The sequence below is a fragment of the Erpetoichthys calabaricus genome, chromosome 13 (genome assembly GCF_900747795.2).
Source record: "Erpetoichthys calabaricus chromosome 13, fErpCal1.3, whole genome shotgun sequence".
Lineage (NCBI taxonomy): Eukaryota > Metazoa > Chordata > Cladistia > Polypteriformes > Polypteridae > Erpetoichthys > Erpetoichthys calabaricus.
Genome location: NC_041406.2, coordinates 133,008,936 through 133,029,906, shown reverse-complemented (window position 1 = coordinate 133,029,906; position 20,971 = coordinate 133,008,936). Strand labels below are relative to the sequence as shown.

General features: G+C 42.1%; 2 protein-coding genes across 3 annotated transcripts in view; one reads left to right on the top strand and one right to left on the bottom strand.

Moving 5' to 3' along the window:
* LOC127529990 (uncharacterized) overlaps positions 1 to 20,971 on the bottom strand; it is a 798,609-nt gene that overhangs the window by 759,188 nt on the left and 18,450 nt on the right. The gene's annotated exons all lie outside the window — the stretch shown is intronic.
* Positions 14,671 to 20,971, top strand: part of LOC114663832 (ectonucleotide pyrophosphatase/phosphodiesterase family member 3-like) — a 196,643-nt gene continuing 190,342 nt past the window's right edge. Inside the window, exons 1-2 of the mRNA XM_051935499.1 lie at positions 14,671 to 14,797; positions 20,760 to 20,844. Coding sequence (XP_051791459.1) covers positions 14,747 to 14,797; positions 20,760 to 20,844 — 136 coding nt within the window. The 5' untranslated portion in view covers positions 14,671 to 14,746. The remainder of the gene's footprint in view (positions 14,798 to 20,759; positions 20,845 to 20,971) is intronic.

Genomic DNA, 20,971 nt, shown 5'->3' with positions numbered 1-20,971 from the left:
CTCTCTCTCTCTCTCTTGCGCTGACGTAGGGGGGCTGTTCGCACACCTAGACGATAGGGACGTTGCTACCTTCTGTGTGCAGCTGCTTCCTGAAGGACATGCTGCACGGTGCTTCGCATACTTAAAAGCTCAAAGGGCACGTATTGATTTTTGACTTTGTTTCTCTATCTCTCTCTCGCTGCTCCTGACCGAGGGGGTGTGAGCTGCCGCCTTCAACAGCTTTGTACCGGCGGTGCTTCGCATACTTAAAACAGCCCTATTGATTTGTTTGCTTTCCTCTCTCTCCTGACACGCACTCCTTTGAAGAGGAAGATATGTTTGCATTCTTTTAATTGTGAGACAGAACTGTCATCTCTGTCTTGTCATGGAGCACAGTTTAAACTTTTGAAAAAGAGACAAATGTTTGTTTGCAGTGTTTGAATAACGTTCCTGTCTCTCTACAACCTCCTGTGTTTCTGCGCAAATCTGTGACCCAAGCATGACAATATAAAAATAACCATATAAACATATGGTTTCTACTTCGCGGATTTTCTTATTTCGCGGGTGGCTCTGGAACGCAACCCCCGCGATGGAGGAGGGATTACTGTATGTCATTTCCTGTCCGTCTGCTATAAATTCCCCCTTGTTTGCAACTATCATTTGTCTTTGATTGAAGTTTGTTATAACACTAATTTCAGTGCTGTTGACTCATCAGTGACCTGTAGTATACGGGATGGTGTCCCAAACCTTTATTAGTGTTCCAGTGTTGTTTATATCTTCACTATATATATAATATTTATTTATTGTGTTTATATATATATTACATACTGCTCAAAAAAAAATTAAGGTAACATTTAATCAACACAGTCTAACACCAAGTCAATTAAACTTCAGGGGTATCAGTCAGTCTGGTTAGGGAACATAAGTGATTGTGAAAGACATTTTAGCTTTAGCACAGATTTCAATCTTGCAGGTATATTCTACTGCGGTGGGTTGGCACCCTGCCCAGGATTGGTTCCTGCCTTGTGCCCAGTGTTGGCTGGGATTGGCTCCAGCAGACCCCCGTGACCCTGTGTTCGGGTTGGAACATGGATGGATGGATGTTTATTCTAAAGCGGCATGTAGCATAAAGGTAATTAATGGTAATAAACACAGCAGAAATTCAAATGTGGACAACCTGTGTAAAGATTCCAGATTTAAAGGCTGTTGCAGATATGTCTGTTTATACTAAATTCATTTTCGTATTATTTTTCACTGAGCAGTTAAATATGCCATTTTCTCTGTCTCCATTGTTAGACAAACTTTTTATATTTTTGATATCTATGTATCATCGCCAAAGCATATGTTGCTTGGTCTAGAACAACTGTTAAGGTTCTTAAAACAGAAAACCAAGGATAACTAATTGCCAATGAAAACAGATTAGTGTTTACTTAAAATATTGTGTATAAGTTCTTTTTGCTTCAATATGTTATTTAATTCAGTAAGTAGTTATGTCAGACTCCTTCACTTTCTGCGTACTTAAGTTGTAGATTACATTTTAAAGTGAAAAAGTTGCCAATTTTTTTACCATCAATCAGAAAAATTTGCAAATATATTAAAAATCAAAAACTGAAGGTTCTCATTTATATAACCGCTAGCTACAGTATATCTCTTAATGTGTGTTCCTTCGGCATTTGTCTTATACTTTTCTTTGTCATCTTTGCATGTCTCAGCCTTTTCTGCTCAGTTTTCTTTCCTGATTATGTCAAGCCTGCTTCTCAGACTCCGTCATTTCAAGGCATCTTGCTCGCCTCCTATCTAGTTTTTACTACCATCAATGGTAGAAGGGCCCCTGTGACCCACTGTGAAAACATTTTTATTCTTGCAAATACATTCTGTGTTTCAGGGTATCTCTCAGCATTCCCCCTACACCTTTCCTCTGTAACCACATGTGTGCCAAGCTCTCTTGCCCAGCACTTCCTGTCTGAAATGCCTTTTGACTGAGTAACTTCAGTGCAACTGACCAATCCGATTGTTTGGTGAGACCAGACACACACACACATTCATATTTTATTATAGATATTAGATGCAGATTCTTTGCTGTGGCACTCCAAATTGCTTTATTTACCCTTGAAATGTGTTTAGAACTTGACTGAAGTTTACCTGTGGCAAACTGAATTGATTAGACATGGTTTAAAAAGGATCAAATCTATATGTGTGTGTATGTAATATATATATATATATATATATAATTGTGGTGCCCCTCCTTTAACCGTCACCTTATCGTGGTGGAGGGGTTTGCGTGTCCCAATGATCCTAGGAGCTCTGTTGTCCGGGGCTTTATGCCCCTGGTAGGGCCACCCAAGGCAAACTGGTCCTAGGTGAGGGATGAGACAAAGAGCGGTTAAACAAACCTCCTATGAAGAAAAACAATTTTGGACGGCGTTTTCCCTTGCCCGGACGCGGGTCACCGGGGCCCCACTCTGGAGCCAGGCCTGGAGGTGGGGCTCGATGGCGAGCGCCTGGTGGCCGGGCCTGCACCCATAGGGCTCGGCCGGGCACAGCCCGAAGAGGCAACGTGGGTCCCCCTTCCCATGGGCTCACCACCTATGGGAGGGGCCAAGGAGGTCGGGTGCAGTGTGAGTTGGGTGGTGGCCGAAGGCGGGGACCTTGGCGGTCCGATCCTCGGCTACAGAAACTGGCTCTTGGGACGTGGAATGTCACCTCTCTGAAGGGGAAGGAGCCTGAGCTAGTGCGCGAAGTTGAGAGGTTCCGGCTAGATATAGTCGGACTCACCTCGACGCACAGCTTGGACTCTGGAACCAATCTCCTTGAGAGGGGCTGGACTCTGTACCACTCTGGAGTTGCCCCCGGTGAGAGGCGCCGAGCAGGTGTGGGTATACTTATTGCCCCCCAACTTGGAGCCTGTACATTGGGGTTTACCCCGGTGGACGAGAGGGTAGCCTCCCTTCGCCTTCGGGTGGGGGGACGGGTCCTAACTGTTGTTTGTGCGTATGCACCAAACAGCAGTTCGGAGTACCCACCCTTTTTGGAGTCCCTGGAGGGGGTGCTAGAGGGCATACCTTCTGGGGACTCCCTCGTTCTGCTGGGAGACTTCAATGCTCACGTGGGCAATGACAGTGAGACCTGGAAGGGCGTGATTGGGAGGAATGGCCCCCCTGATCTGAACCCGAGCGGTGTTTTGTTATTGGACTTCTGTGCTCGTCACGGATTGTCCATAACGAACACCATGTTCAAGCATAGGGGTGTTCATATGTGCACTTGGCACCAGGACACCCTAGGCCTCAGTTCGATGATCGACTTTGTGCTCGTGTCGTCGGACTTGCGGCCACATGTCTTGGACACTCGGGTGAAGAGAGGGGCGGAGCTGTCCACTGATCACCACCTGGTGGTGAGTTGGCTTCGATGGTGGGGGAGGATGCCGGTCAGGCGTGGTAGGCCCAAACGTGTTGTGAGGGTCTGCTGGGAACGTCTGGCAGAGCCCCCTGTCAGAAGTAGCTTCAACTCCCACCTCCGGCAGAACTTCGACCACATCCCGAGGGAGGTGGGGGACATTGAGTCCGAATGGGCCATGTTCCGTGCCTCTATTGTTGAGGCAGCTGACCGGAGCTGTGGCCGTAAGGTGGTCGGTGCCTGTCGTGGCGGCAATCCCCGAACCCGCTGGTGGACACCGGCGGTGAAGGATGCCGTCAAGCTGAAGAAGGAGTCCTACAGGACCCTTTTGTCCTGTGGGACCCCGGAGGCAGCTGATAGGTACCGGCAGGCCAAGCGGAATGCGGCTTTGGTGGTTGCTGAGGCAAAAACTCGGGCGTGGGAGGAGTTTGGGGAGGCCATGGAGAACGACTTTTGGACGGCTTCGAGGAGATTCTGGTCCACCATCCGGCGTCTCAGGAAGGGGAAGCAGTGCAGTGTCAACACTGTATATGGTGGGGATGGTGCGCTGCTGACCTCGACTCGGGACGTTGTGGGTCGGTGGGGGGAATACTTCGAAGATCTCCTCAATCCCATTAACATGCCTTCCAATGAGGAAGCAGAGCCTGGGGACTCAGAGGTGGGCTCCCCCATCTCTGGGACTGAGGTCACCGAGGTGGTCAAAAAACTCCTTGGTGGCAGGGCCCCGGGGGTGGATGAGATACGCCCGGAGTTCCTCAAGGCTCTGGATGTTGTAGGACTGTCTTGGCTGACACGCCTCTGCAACATCGCATGGACATCAGGGACAGTGCCTCTGGATTGGCAGACCGGGGTGGTGGTCCCCCTCTTTAAGAAGGGGGATTGGAGGGTGTGTTCCAACTACAGAGGGATCACACTCCTCAGCCTCCCTGGAAAAGTCTATTCAGGGGTCCTGGAGAGGAGGGTCCGTCGGATAGTCGAGCCTCGGATTCAGGAGGAACAGTGTGGTTTTCGTCCTGGTCGCGGAACAGTGGACCAGCTCTATACCCTTAGCAGGGTCCTGGAGGGTGCATGGGAGTTTGCCCAACCAGTCTACATGTGTTTTGTGGACTTAGAAAAGGCATTCGACCGTGTCCCTCGGGGAATCCTGTGGGGGGTACTCCAAGAGTATGGGGTACCGGCCCCCCTGATAAGGGCTGTTCAGTCCCTGTACGATCGGTGCCAGAGCTTGGTCCGCATTGCCGGCAGTAAGTCGAACCCGTTTCCAGTGAGAGTTGGACTCCGCCAGGGCTGCCCTTTGTCACCGATTCTGTTCATAACTTTTATGGACAGAATTTCTAGGCGCAGCCAGGGTGTTGAGGGGGTCCGGTTTGGTGGGCTCAGGATTGGGTCACTGCTTTTTGCAGATGATGTTGTCCTGTTTGCTTCATCAGGCTGTGATCTTCAGCTCTCTCTGGATCGGTTCGCAGCCGAGTGTGAAGCGGCTGGGATGAGAATCAGCACCTCCAAATCCGAGACCATGGTCCTCAGCCGGAAAAGGGTGGAGTGCCCTCTCAGGGTTGGTAGCGAGATCCTGCCCCAAGTGGAGGAGTTCAAGTATCTCGGGGTCTTGTTCACGAGTGAGGGAAGAATGGAGTGTGAGATCGACAGGCGGATCGGTGCGGCATCCGCAGTAATGTGGGCTCTGCATCGGTCTGTCGTGGTGAAAAAGGAGCTGAGCCGCAAGGCGAAGCTCTCAATTTACCAGTCGATCTATGTTCCTACCCTCACCTATGGTCATGAGCTATGGGTAGTGACCGAAAGAACGAGATCGCGAATACAAGCGGCTGAAATGAGTTTCCTCCGCAGGGTGTCTGGGCTTTCCCTTAAAGATAGGGTGAGAAGCTCAGTCATCCGGGAGGGGCTCAGAGTAGAGCCGCTGCTCCTCCGCATCGAGAGGAGTCAGATGAGGTGGCTCGGGCATCTGATCAGGATGCCTCCTGGACGCCTCCCTGGTGAGGTGTTCCGGGCACGTCCAACCGGGAGGATGCCCCGGGGAAGACCCAGGACACGCTGGAGGGACTATGTCTCTCGACTGGCCTGGGAACGCCTTGGGATTCTCCCGGAAGAGCTAGAAGAAGTGGCCGGGGAGAGGGAAGTCTGGGCATCTCTGCTCAAGCTGCTGCCCCCGCGACCCGACCTCGGATAAGCGGGAGACAATGGATGGATGGATGGATAATTGTGGTGAGACATTTATGTTACGATCAGCCACTCAAAGTACATTATAATGAATTATTTATTTAATTAATAAGTAATTGTTACTTATTAAAATAAATAATTGATAACTTGTATATTATTATACAGTATATAAAATATAAGTCCATCAGGCATGTGAGGTTTCTTTAGTACTGGAGCAATGGTGGTTGTCCTAAACTATATGGAGACTCTGTGCTGAGACATGATGAAGGTTTCAGAGAAGGTGCCTAACATCTGATCAACACTTGCACTTGTGTGTCTCTTGAGATGCCATTTCAATCTGTAGCTTTACAAATGTTTAATCTCGCTAAGACGATTCTCGCTCCCATTATGGCCAGTGTACAACCCAGGGGCAGATTTAGAAAACTTGTGTTTGCACAAAAGGAGGCCCGAAATGTGCATATGTAATTTTTCGTGCAAAAATCAGGATGTATAAAAGAAAACTTGATCGGAGAACTTGTGCATATTTATAGCAGCTCTGACCCATCTGTATCCAACATTTCAAAGAAACTGGGAAATGCAGCCAAGCCAGCTACTTGATGATTCACGTCTAGAATTCGTATCACCAAGCTGTCATTAGAATGTGCGTCAACGTGACAAACATTATACCTCAAAAGTGATAATTATGATGTATGGACTGCATTTTACTTCCTTTTTAAGAGGATCGATTCTGTGTATTAGCACTGAATAACTTTTTTTGGTTTTTCATCAGTTTATATAGACTACCTGTTGTCAGTTCTCAGCGAACTGGTGGACAGGTCAGGAGATATCTGCGCTAAACCTCACTCCATCATGCCCGCTGTTCTGGTAGCCATTAGCCAATCAACGAGGTGCTATATTCAGTTTTCATATGCTGTGGGTGTGCATACATTAAACATTTTTTCCCCACAATGACTTAATCTCCTCCCATTATACCTTACGGTGTTGGGGTCTTGAGCTAAAGATTATATTTTATCCTCTCTTTTGGTAGGATCTTCACTTGTTCTGTGGTCGTCCCCCTCTTTCTGACTGTGTCTTTGATGTTTTCTTCTCATACCGTTTTCAGTCTTTGTCCCTCATTCTTTATTCCAGACACCTACTTCAGTTACCTTGTTTCACTCATCCTATTTATTCTGTATGTCCCTACCACTGTAGCTCTTTTAATTTTGTGGATTCCATGAGTGGTTGCATTTCCAGCTCTTGACAGATTGTGTTATTTCTTATCCTGTCTGTCTTTGTTCTAAATATGTCATCAATACTTAATTTCAACTGCTGTTATTTTAGATCTTTGCGTGTCCAGTATTGCCCAAGACTCTGTAATGTATAATTTTTTGGGTATATATATTTTTTATATTGATGCATCTTATTCTTTATATTTAATTCTCTCCTATTAAGTTATTAATTTGATGGTATATTATTTACCATGTTTATTCTGTTTCTGTGTTTGATTTCTTCATCCACTGTATCTCTCCATTTTCACTTACAGTATGATTTCTCTCTGGATCTCGTACACTGATATGTTTTGTATGTATTTTCCATCTATCTGTATCCACATTTGCTGTTTCTCTTCTTGTTCTTTCCTTGTTATTTTCATTACTTTACTTTTCTCTGCATTTATTATAATACCTTTTGTTTCTAGCTTCCATGTTATTAATTTCCTTTGTAACTGTTGCTCACTTATCTTTCACCCACAGATATCTGATCCTGTGCAGTGCCAGATTTAATTCATGGAATCCCAGGATTGCATTTCTAATTTCTTTCTGGCTCATTTTAATTATATAAGCCATATATAATACGAATAGTAGAGGACTGAGTCGATATACATGTTTAATACCCTTTTCCATATTCCATTGCTTTAATCTTTGCCCATTTTAGCGTACTATTGCCACACACATTTCTGATTAATACATTTAATGTTTCTGGGACTTCCATTAAGTCTAATGCTTCCCATGTATATCTTTGTGGCACTGCATCAAATGTTGCTTTTATGTCAAGAAACAGCAGGTATACTTCTTTATTTTTATCTAATCTTTTCTTAATTATTGTTCTTCGGGTGAAAACACGATCGTGTGTACGTCTTCCTGGTCTCTATGCGGCATTCTCTTTGTGTTTTACCAACATAAAAAGGCAATTTGCGTCAGCGTCCGCTTCTCCTAACATACATTAATGGTTTTGTGGTACTTCACTGCACTCATATTGCAATAAGGGCAGAAAGCGAGAATGAAGCTGCCTTTGTTAACCACAAGCAGTTATATTTCATTACCATGCCAGGGCGAGCTTTAGGGTCACTGCAAAGCAAAGCCAATCCTCTAAGTGGCAAAATTCAACATTCTCTCTCCATAAACTTCTTTAAATCCTCTTCCTTTAACCGAGACATATTTGAAATTTCGGTGGCATGAATCCTTTATTAAGAAGTGACGGTGGTACGTGGTGCATTTGGTATGGAGCAGGTTGGCTAATTTCTAATTCCTCCTGTTTGCTGCGTCCTTTGTCTATTTAAGGGTTTGCTGGGGCTGTCAGCAATTTTTGAACCTTTTGGGATCCTTGCACAGGGGCAGTTGAATGGAATGGTTGTGGTGGGGCACTGTTCTTAATAGGCCTACATGTCCAGCTGGATAGCCAGAGAGACTCCTGCCCTGGATGGAGGTCTGGGAAACACAGTAGGAAGCTGGAAGAACAGCAGTATGCTTGCTGGCTGATCTCTTCAGAAAGAGATATATTAACAATAAATATAATAGTGTCCTGCGGTGGGTTGGCACCCTGCCCAGGATTGGTTCCTGCCTTGTGCCCTGTGTTGGCTGGGATTGACTCCAGCAGACCCCCGTGACCCTGTGTTCGGATTCAGCGGGTTGGACAATGGATGGATAAATATAATAGTAATACAACATCAGCACAATTGAAAATGCAGGTATGTTTTTGAAACAAACCAAAATAATTAAACTTGTACAAAAATGAACCAACTTTCCCAGCCAATTTAATGTGTAAACATTTAAAGAAAGTGGTTGTGGAATGAGAAAGCACGTGCCATCCTGAGCAGTAGGTCCCTTAAGTTTATTCATACTTTGAAATTTACTCCCCTTTAAGAAGTCGCATACTAACGTGTCTGAAGTCTTGACCGCTCAAGAAGTAGTCTGTGTGATTCACTGCTAATTGTACTTTGTTGGTTTAGTGGAATCGACCCCACATGCGCAGTGGTTTGCTATGTGTAGGTGAACGGCTCTTCGTGTTACCCTGGCAAGGCAAGCTGGGACGGTAACTCGCTGGCAGTCTAGGACTTGGGGAGCCAATGAATCAGTTGAAGGAAGCAAACTCAAAGAAGTCTCCAAAATTAAGAAGGATGCGTTTTTCACAAAACAAATGTCTAAAACAGATTCTTAAAGATTCACTCTCAGCAATAAATTCCTAAAGCAAGTTTTAAAAAAAAATATGTAAAAATGTGTGAAAGTACATAGGCCTATGGTTGTGCACATCTGGCTATCGCTAACTATCATGTAGTCCTCAGAAAGTCCTTAAATAAATCCATCCATCCATTATCCAAACCGCTATAACTACAGGGTCACGGGGGTCTGCTGGAGCCAACACATGGCACAAGGCAGGAAACAAACCCCGGGCAGGGTGCCAGCCCACCGCAGTAAATACAGTGGTGTGAAAAACTATTTGCCCCCTTCCTGATTTCTTATTCTTTTGCATGTTTGTCACACAAAATGTTTCTGATCATCAAACACATTTAACCATTAGTCAAATATAACACAAGTAAACACAAAATGCAGTTTGTAAATGGTGGTTTTTATTATTTAGGGAGAAAAAAAATCCAAACCTACATGGCCCTGTGTGAAAAAGTAATTGCCCCCTGAACCTAATAACTGGTTGGGCCACCCTTAGCAGCAATAACTGCAATCAAGCGTTTGCGATAACTTGCAATGAGTCTTTTACAGCGCTCTGGAGGAATTTTGGCCCACTCATCTTTGCAAAATTGTTGTAATTCAGCTTTATTTGAGGGTTTTCTAGCATGAACCGCCTTTTTAAGGTCATGCCATAGCATCTCAATTGGATTCAGGTCAGGACTTTGACTAGGCCACTCCAAAGTCTTCATTTTGTTTTTCTTCAGCCATTCAGAGGTGGATTTGCTGGTGTGTTTTGGGTCATTGTCCTGTTGCAGCACCCAAGATCGCTTCAGCTTGAGTTGACGAACAGATGGCCGGACATTCTCCTTCAGGATTTTTTGGTAGACAGTAGAATTCATGGTTCCATCTATCACAGCAAGCCTTCCAGGTCCTGAAGCAGCAAAACAACCCCAGACCATCACACTACCACCACCATATTTTACTGTTGGTATGATGTTCTTTTTCTGAAATGCTGTGTTCCTTTTACGCCAGATGTAACGGGACATTTGCCTTTCAAAAAGTTCAACTTTTGACTCATCAGTCCACAAGGTATTTTCCCAAAAGTCTTGGCAATCATTGAGATGTTTCTTAGCAAAATTGAGACGAGCCCTAATGTTCTTTTTGCTTAACAGTGGTTTGCGTCTTGGAAATCTGCCATGCAGGCCGTTTTTGCCCAGTCTCTTTCTTATGGTGGAGTCGTGAACACTGACCTTAATTGAAGCAAGTGAGGCCTGCAGTTCTTTAGACGTTGTCCTGGGGTCTTTTGTGATCTCTCGGATGAGTCGTCTCTGCGCTCTTGGGGTAATTTTGGTCGGCCGGCCACTCCTGGGAAGGTTCACCACTGTTCCATGTTTTTGCCATTTGTGGATAATGGCTCTCACTGTGGTTCGCTGGAGTCCCAAAGCTTTAGAAATGGCTTTATAACCTTTACCAGACTGATAGATCTCAATTACTTCTGTTCTCATTTGTTCCTGAATTTCTTTGGATCTTGGCATGATGTCTAGCTTTTGAGGTGCTTTTGGTCTACTTCTCTGTGTCAGGCAGCTCCTATTTAAGTGATTTCTTGATTGAAACAGGTGTGGCAGTAATCAGGCCTGGGGGTGGCTACGGAAATTGAACTCAGGTGTGATACACCACAGTTAGGTTATTTTTTAACAAGGGGGCAATTACTTTTTCACACAGGGCCATGTAGGTTTGGATTTTTTTTCTCCCTAAATAATAAAAACCATCATTTAAAAACTGCATTTTGTGTTTACTTGTGTTATATTTGACTAATGGTTAAATGTGTTTGATGATCAGAAACATTTTGTGTGACAAACATGCAAAAGAATAAGAAATCAGGAAGGGGGCAAATAGTTTTTCACACCACTGTAAATAAATCTAGCCTAAAATTAAACACAATATTTTGTCTTTTTTTTTGTTAAAAAGGTAAGACAGCGTGGCCTGCACACCCCACGAATCAGAAGCTTGTAAATCCACTTGAAGCAGTTGCTTAGGATTCTGTTGTGTTGAAAAGCGGATATGGTGCCCACTACTTCCTACAACGCTCTTTATGCTTTGTCATGGTTATTTCTATAAGCTTAAGGCCTAAACCTTTATTTTTTTCTTTTTCTGGTATGCTCAGGATCTTGTCCTAATGATAATATATGAGAATTAATCTTACTGATATTTTTTTGAGTCAACATTTAAATTTTTTTTTCTTTTTAGAGAATGGGGCATCAAGCAAAGCAGGAAAGTTACAAACATCAATAAGTGGGGAAAAAAAGGAAAGTTTCTGATCCACCAGTGCCCCCCTGCCTAATACAGAGACGGAGACCCCTCAAAAGACAAGCAGAAAAAACAAAAGAGGTGCTGTGCTAATGGCACCCCAATTTAAAAACATGCCATGGCTTCTCAAGAGAGGATGCAGTCATTGAAGAGGACAGAGCAGTTCTAACAGAACTTTAAGTTCCTCCAGTCATGTATTTACCAATTGAACTGGTTTTTTCTATCCAAATAACAGGTGGATCTTAGCAGTTATAGAGCTTATTGATATTGTGGCGGATGGCCGGGGTCCTTGCCCAGCTGGGGATGCAAGCCTGGTCAGGACAGTACCTCCCCCGGAACACTAGATGGCAGCCCCCCTGGGGGGCGTTGGGGTTTGGTGCAGCCCTGTTGGGATCCATGAGCGCCGCCAGGGGGTGCTGTAGCTGCTGCTCAGCCCTACAGAGCAGCTCTCTCGCCACACCCGGAGGTGCTGCTGGGAACAGGTCATCAAGCACCTGAAGCACTTCTGGGGGGCGTTATAAAAGGAGCCAGCAGCCTCTACTCCAGGAATCAGACTTGGGAGAAGGGAGACAAAGCTTGCCTGGAGGAGGAAAAGAAGAAGAAGAAAAGTAAAAGTATTGTGTTGTGCTTGGGACTGTGTTGTGGGCTCGTGGGAACAGGGAAGATGTTCTCCACGAGCGGAAAGACAATAAACGTTTGTGTGCTTTGAGCCCGTGTCCTACACTTGTCTGTGTCAGGGCTGGCCTTTACAATATCAACTTCTTATTTATAGTTGAACAGGAGTAAAAGGAAAAATCTAGAAGAAGAAAATAGCTGTGAAGACAACTTCATCCAAGTTTTGCCTGTTATATATTTTACTTTAGAATCCTGTGATATAAAGAGGAGAGGCCGAGCATTCAGTTATTGCAATATGTTCAGGTCCTCTTGCCATAAAGCGACAGTTTGATGGTTATTAAGAGGTCCTTGTGGCAATAATCTGTGTTTGATTTTCATCAAACATGGCATCGTGGGTGACAGCCAAACAATTCTACTTGGGTCTCATCTGTACAGAGGATGTAGTTTTGTTGTTAGCTCAGATGCCACTTTGCCTGCCAAAACTCTGCTGCCATTCCTTGAAAACGAGATCTTTTTCTGATGATCATGAATTTTTTTTCTCCATGCGTATCCCTCGCTATAGCATTTCAGTACTTTGTGATTTCTCTGATCATTACAATGGCTGACTGTGTAAATATAATGAGATGCCCACTCTTGGAATATTGGTAAGTCTTCTGATTGTCTTCCATGTCGGAATAATCCTTCTCAATGTGCGTGATGGATCTCAGATTGTTTACCAATGGTCTTATAATGGTTCCAAGACTAATGAGCAACAACAATTGCTTCTCTGAGGTCACTGAATTTATCTTTTGACTTTGGTATGCTGTTACCACAAAGTCATCCATGAAAATTCCAGTGTTGGTCCATTTGAGAAGAACTAATTCCTTCATCTTCACCCTGTGTATTCTCTCATTAATTGTGAGAAGTAGCAGTAGCAGTTCTACTCTGATTTCATCCTTAATTGTTGAGCTCCATATTCCATTCAAGAAAATTAGCCAAGTAGCCCCAGTTGTACTTGTGATGTCTTTTTTTAGACATTATTCAGACCTCATAGCTGCTTTCCCAGTTTTCAATGCATACAAGTGATTCTTTGCAGTCTTCTCATTTCCACTTGCTCCATCCTGATTGTGACCAAAAGGGAGTTTTACTGTTTATGATGTTGTATCCCTTAGGGGTTGGGGGGGCACATCTTTGGACTGATTGGTATAAACAGTACTAATACATTCGTGGATTTACGACAATCAGTTACAACGAGGCTGAAGGTCCATAAAAGTGTCAAACCACTACCAACGGGTTTAGATTTTACAACTTTAGTACATAGAGAGGCTTTTTAGATCCTCAAAATGTCCTCAGAAAATAAAACATGAACGTAGAACCATGTGACAATATTGGATTAGCTGAGTAGCCGAAGTTTCAAAAGTATTTTAATTAATCAGATTTAAATAGGACACTCACATTGATCAACTTTAAGGGATCCATTCAAAAGAAAAAGATCCTTTACCTAAGTAAGGTAATTAAATGAGGCAGAAATTCTCATTGGACGGTGGACTCAGTAAATCAGTAAAGTGATTAAATCTCCACCTCACTGACACCACAGTTTCCAGTGAATTTCAGACCTTCCACAATGTATACTATTAAGAAGCTAAAAAGATTTCAGTCTTTTTAAAAACTGTTCCATAACAGAAACTAACTGAGTCAAGCGGTCAGCGTGTTGGGTCTGCTCAAACTCCACTGCATCTTGTCATAAAACTGTAAAAAGTAAGAAGGCCCAATATGATGTAGCTCACCCGTACAGGGCAAAAATGTGGAATATGTATTTTTTCAAATAATAGATCAGTTTGTAATGATGCCAGTTAATAAGAAAAACAGACGTAAGCCAGGTATCAAACCCTGGCTGTAACATAACAGATATAACTATAGCAGCCCTCAATCCTGTCATCTACCAGCACAACCTGAACAAAAAAAAAAAAAACGCAATATCATTCACACACAAAACTATTATAGAGTGCAGAAGTAAAACCGGTACATGAAATGTGTATAGTACACACGTAAAACCAGTACAAGACTCACATGTAATTGATCTAGTGCACAGATAAAAGTAATAGAGTTCAAGAGTGAAACTAATATATTATCCACGTGAAACCAATATAAGACGTGCATACACCATTGCTGTGTAAGCAGACCAGCAGTATATGAACGTAAGCCAATGCAGCTCACCAACAGAAAACCCTCCAGGAAAGCGTAATATGCACACATAAATCAACATCCTTAATATGCGAACCGAGAGTATGCATATACTGTACAAGCCAATATAGTTCATACCCAAACAGATAATACACAGACACAAGCCAATAAAGTTCATATGAAATAAAGCAGCAAACCAATAGTGTGAACCCGTAAACCGACAAATTACACACAAACGTGTGGTTAACGGCCTGAAAAGCAGCGTCTGCTGTAGTTCTCTCAGGCCAATGCTTCAAACAGATGGAGTTCCAGACGGTTTTCCATTTATTGTTTTGCATTTATTGTCTCCTTTTTGTTTTAAATACATAATTGTACCTTTTAATATATTTTAGCCTCTTACATGTGAGTCAGGGAGCATTACACCATTGTGAAGAGACTCTGTGCCGAAAGAAACACTAAAGAGGCTGCATGAAAATATTTTGGAGATTCAAAAAATATATCAAGAGAGGGGATGAGGATGCAGCATGTTGGTTGCAGTATATGAGAAAAAGAAAATGCTAAGGTTTATCAACATTTTCTAATGAGGTATAAGTCTTATCTCCAAGGAACTTTGCACCTTTCTCTCTTTGCTAAACTCATATTCTGTAACTTATTACTGTTTTCAACAGACTTCTTCAGATCATTCAAACACTGAATGGCTCCCTTAGATCTGGCCTAACCACTGTACAGCAACTATGGGACAAGACATAAGATTCTTTTTTGTAAAGAATAAGAAAATTATTATTGTAAGTATTTACTTTCATTTAAATTGTATTTGTTAACTACATTTTTTTCTAAACATAGATTTTACATTGCATTAGTATTGATGGCCTAACTATTCCTTACACTGCATATTTTTGTTAAGAAAGTATTTCTAGATTTTCTGCAATATTTAGGGGTACAGAACTACATAACCAAACCTCCTAGTCTGTGGTGAACTGGCATATACTGTTCAGGGTTGGTTCTTGCTTTATAGCTGACATTGCTGGCGTAGACTCTTGTGATCCTTGGCCTGGTCCCTGTGTCTTCATAGTTTTTGTTTGAATTTTCTGGTCTCTGTTTTCTTTCTGACGATACGCATGCTAGTGTGGATGTGCACAAGTGTGCCCTGTGCACCTGATGCTGCAACAATCAAGATCCCCTTCAGAAATGGATGGGATTCCAGGCTTTTTAAATGATTAAATCAACATGTTTTTGTGTTTTGTCAATAACTTTATGATAAATTTACATGCACTGTATATATATTACTTATTGTCACTACGTAGCTAGATTAGTGTTAAAGATAATTTTAATAAAGTTAAATCTACCTAAAGGCACATGGCTAAAGAAGGTCACAAAAGCTTATTTTTTAAATAAGTAACTGAAACATTACAGAAAGAAAGGGATTGAGATGGGAAATGCTCACTGTAAAAAGGAAATGGAAAGGACTGAAGTCTATTTAGGTATCCGCCTAACAAGGACTGGGTGTCACAGGACTCTCATTAGGATAAATGAAGTTATATTCTGTGGTGTTTATCTTGGGTCAAATTCCACTAAATTCCTCAATAACTGATGGGTTATACTGTAAGGTCTGCACATGACTTAATTCATCACTGGGGTCTTTCAAGTATTTCTAATCACAGGTCATTTACTCAACAAGTACAAACAGGCTGGTCAGTCTTACAGCAGACTAAATATTTATGGACAGATCAAAAGATGCTGTTACTCTCTCTTAAGGCACAGCTTTTCATATTCCAGAATTTCAAGTTTCCTGCTGGTAAAGGGTATCTGACAAACAATCAGCGTAGACTACAGAAGCGATGACAATCTCGCTAGCACCGCAGTGGGTGGAGGATATACGACCTCCGCGTGTTGTGATACGCTCAGATGCATTAGCTGGAATGGAACAGCGTACTGTCAAAGTATTGGGCTAAAAATTAGGCAGAGTTTGTTACAGTTGAAGACGGCGGAAATTTGAGTATGGTTCCTGTGGATCCCAGCAATCATCGGGGTAGAAGAAAATGAACTATTGGATAGACTAGTCAAACAATCATTTACAATACAAAATATTGAAATTCCAGTAAGTAAGGGAGAAGCAAAAGGTGCTGATCAAACGGACAATATGCTAAATCTGGCAAGAAACTTGAGATAAAGAAATAAAAGGAAGACATCTCGTATGGTGTTCAAAAGAAGATCAAATCTAATTGGGTGGGAGAAAGAAATAGTGGTGAGGAAGGTATAACATTAAGGCTCAAGCCGTATGGGAATTAGTTCTACTTTGTTAATGTTTAGTAAACATACTACAGGAATGTGAAGACATTTCTGGCATCAGGAACTATAAAACACATGCTGCTCGGATGAAATGCATATGAGGAAGCAGTGGATGGGGCGAAACTTGATTTTTTTTGTAAATGCTCCTTTTCATTCAATATTTTGGAACTGCTTAGTTTCTCTTGTACAGCATAGCTGTTGTACTAACAGAGCTTTGAAGACTGATTTTTGTCTTAGTCTAGTTGCAGGTTTAATTTTATACTAGTACTTCTCTTTCTTGCTTAATTTTGCGATCTTGTTCTCTGTTGCTTTGATACTTGTGCATTCTAATCATTCTTGCATGCATTATAACTTGATTTTGAGCCACCTTGGATAAAGCTGTCTGCTGCTATAAATAATAATAATAACTAGCCGACCTGCGCCGCATAATTATTTATTGATGGGTGAACACTTCCTGAAAGACACAGTTGTCCAAATGGGGTGGGTTTGAGGATACGACTGTGAGTGAATGAAAAGATGGAACACTAGAGAGAGCAACATACAATTGTCCGTGACTGAAAACTGGCTTTGGCAGATACAGGCATATCGTTTTGAAAGTTTGGCCCTGTGCCTTATTAATTGTCATTGCAAAGGCCAATCTAACAGGAAATTGTCTGCGTGTAAAAGTAAAAGGCAAATTTGAATCTGATGGGGTCAGGGAAATCCGGGGAATAAGGACAGTTTGTGAGGTCAGTGGCGTAGCTAGGGGCGGGCAGAGGGGGCGGCACATTTTTGGGGATGGCATTATTGGCCAAAAGGCTCAGAACACTTCATGTGTAAACAGCAGGGTTCGGAAAAATATCACTCATGAATGAAAAAAAGTAAAATTCTCTGATTTTCATCCACAAATGCTTCAAAAATCATTTTCAGACGGTCCTTCTGTGACGGCATCAGACACGGCAGTTGATATTTATGAGGCAATAACAAAAATAAACAAACATTATACCGATAATAATTTCTAGGAAGATAAACAACTAATTCACAATGTATAATTTCGTTTCGCTATCAATCCGAATGCGTTCTTGCTCATCCACACCTATCACTTGTACACCACACCGGTTCTGGTTTTCACAGCATAATTATATTAAACTAATAATCAGAACATGGCTTATCAGTGCGTCTGTACTATATTCTTGTCTAGTTGATGCTTATAAATAATTATATGTGAAAAAAATATTGCTGTTTCTCTATATATAAATAAATCTATGCAAATTGTATCTTAATTTTTGTCAATACGTCTTTTTAATTTTCTATTTAAATAAGTTAACATATTCAGATACGTTGGAGGGCGGTAAATTGAATCTCTGCCCCGCCCCGAGTGGCACGAACTTGAGCTACGCCACTGTGTGAGGCAGCAGCTGCGATTGTTTTACACTCCAGTACATTGCGGTGAATGCTGGTAACTGTCAGTCTAGTGCCATTACAGAGACTTCTTGCTGGCAGGAGGTTTCTGAGAAGCATGATGACTGAACCAATTTTAATTTTGAGTTTATGCGGAGGTATGCCAGTGGGAGTAAGACTGCTAAGAAATTCTTCGGGGAATGAAGGACGTTCTCAGAAGTGAATGGTGATAGTAGCTGGAAGTATCTGGGACATCACCACAATTTCTGCCTCGCCACCATAAACTCAGGAAGTATTCATGTAGTCAGCATATTGTTGAGCAGACTGTAGGATTGTGCTTCCATGACTAAGAACAACGGACAGGATGTCGCCAAAGTTATCCCAATGTTGGCAAACAAAGGTTACAGCCATGTTCCGAAGTTCGAGAGCAACAGTTTCGTCAATGACATTTTTCCAGAAATATCTGACTGATAGAAACAAATGGTTACCTGATGCAGGAATTTGTATAACATTGAAAGAAGAGTTGTTTCCATGAAATACATGTGAAGCAGTGGCCATGTTAGAAAAATGAACAGTCAACGTGGCTCAGAGGTGCATGTGGACCGTAGCACAGACCAAAGCGACTCAGGATGTGTTTGGTGAGGTGTTGCGTGCGGGCACATGAGCAGGCAGTGTGCATGCCTCAAGAGCGATGGTGGACGCGAGAGGAGGGTTAGAGTTGGCGGGCGGGACTCTGTCGTGCATGCGTGTGTACCCCATGGTCGGGCGACTTGGTCTTTTATATATACAGCTATAGATAATAATACAATGAACACTTTATTAGGATACAATAGGATAAGAAAGTCTGTGCATTCTTAAAACAAACAGGTCTGTGTAACGTAATTCAAGATAGAAATTACAGACGATGGTGCTCTTTCACTGTCTCCTCTTTACACTCAAGTTCATTAGGTGGTGGTAATGAACCATAAAGCTGCTCACAGTTTCTCTCAGACCATAATATCTGCCTCATGAATTTCCGATATTTGTTACCATTGTATGTATTCATCTTTAAGCTGACTGATGTGTGGCGGCAGAGAGGATTATTAAAATGGTACAGTATAAAGTTTGCAGCCACTCTCTCCAGATGTGCTACCTTTTTCTCTTGAAGGCTTTAATCGTTGTGTCTTGAAGAACTCTTTAACAAACAACTATAAATATGTGGCCTACCCAGCAAGAAGCAATAAAACTCTTGATCTTTGCTATGGGTAGCTTATAAATTGATAGCCAGACCACCACTGGCCATTCTGCTGACCTTTGCCCTCATTCACAGAACAGCATTAAGAAAGACGGGTGAGCTCTGGAATGAAGATTGTATTCAAAGTCTCCGAGGATGCTGGCAGTGTGCAGATTGGGTTTTGTTTAATAAAAGCAACGATTTAGATGAACTTTCTGATGCTATGGGCAGCTACTGAATATTACGTTTTCTAAAACCATGCCTATCCTAACTCAAAGTGTAAGAATTTATCCTACCAGCAAATCTATAATGTTATTATTATATTAAAAAGAAAAATGCTTTTAGGCAAGGCAGCACTAATGAGAAATGAGCCGCACAGAGGGATTAAAGGTTTAACTCAAACTCTATTTTAGCTAATGGGTTTAATAAAATCTCCTTGGGATTTGAACACCTTGATTTTACTGAGCAAATACAGTGCTTCTGGGAGATCGCTTCTTATAAGGGAAAGGGATTCTTTTTTTATTCAAAAGGCTGTTGAGAACACTTTTATAAACAAATGAAAGTTGTTGGCCAGATAGTGGAACGCTCGTGAAATATTCTACAGAAGATATAAGCTCAATTTTTAACTTTGTTTTACGCTGTCATTAGAACAACAGAAGGCCTCTGTTATGAGACGTATAGTCGCGAATGATTATTGAGATGAGAAACGAGAGCAGAAACAAAAATCAAAGGCAAGAAGGGGTCAGAGCTGGGAGATCAGAGAGAATGAGCAACCAAAACCAAAGGGGCAAAATGAGAATCAAAAGTTGGTAACGAAAGGGAGTTCAAAACCTAACACTGGAGGATTCTACTTGGTAGGAAAGCTACCTAAAACACGGAGACTGCAGGTTCAAGCATTGTGTCCTTTGAAGGATAGGGAGTGTAGTGACCACTGCCGTAATATCATACAGAGTGTCTCGTAAATAAATACGTACAAGAAAAAAATAAAATAGGCTTCTTCAAAAAACATTAAGGGGAAAATAAACTCCAAAATCATACAAACACAAACACACAGATAAAACAAATTGAATGTTACAGGTTCAAAGTTATGCAATTTGGCTGCAGTAATCCCAGTAGCTTTAAACAAATATCCCCTCAAACCTTAAATAAGCAGACCAGTGGCCCTGACATCACTGGTTATGAAACCTCCAAAGAGGAAGCTGACAGAGAAACTCAGGCTTTATTAGATCCATTTCAGCTTGCTTACCAGTCTAATGTGGGGGCAGAGGATGCCATCAAGACTCATTCAAGGTCGCCATCCAGCCTCAGCCTCTTGCATAGAGACTTCAGTTTGGTAGGGTAGCTGATTGACTTTTTAACAGACAGGACTCAAAGAGTGACAGTAAATGTCTGTCCTTCCATTATGTTGTCCTCATCCACAGGGTCCCTTCTCGGATGTGTTCTTTCGCCTGTTTTGTATATCCTCTACACTACTGGTTATCGTAGTAAATTTGGAAATAGTTTACCTTAAAATTTGCTGATGACACAGTTATTGTAAACCTACTGAATGAGAATGAAACCAGTCCTGGTCCAGTGGTAGATGATTTTACTAACTGGGGTGATAGGTCTTTCTTACAGCTAAATGTTACAAAAACTAAGACACAGATGATTGATTTTAGAAGAAAAAGTAGTGACCCTCAAGATACCATCAATCGGAGACCAGGCAGTGAAGATTGTTAAAAGGTATAAATATCTGAGGACAATCACAGACTCAAAACTGACTTTTAATGAAAGTACAGCTGATTCTTTATTAGTTCAAATCCTACTATTTTGTCAGTCTTTTTAAATGTGACGCCGTTTTCTTCTTCTTTATTTCTTTTATTTAGATATCATTGTTGACTGCTTCAGTTGTAGTTATATTGGCGCTTGGACTGGGTCTTGGAATTGAACTCTCTAAATGCAGGGAAAAAGGTAGGAAGCTTTAGATTTCTTCTTAAATGTTACAAAACAATACAAATATTGTTTATGCAAAATTGTTCTGATTGATTCCATTATAACATTCTTTCAGTATTTGAAATATATTTACAGTACATAATTC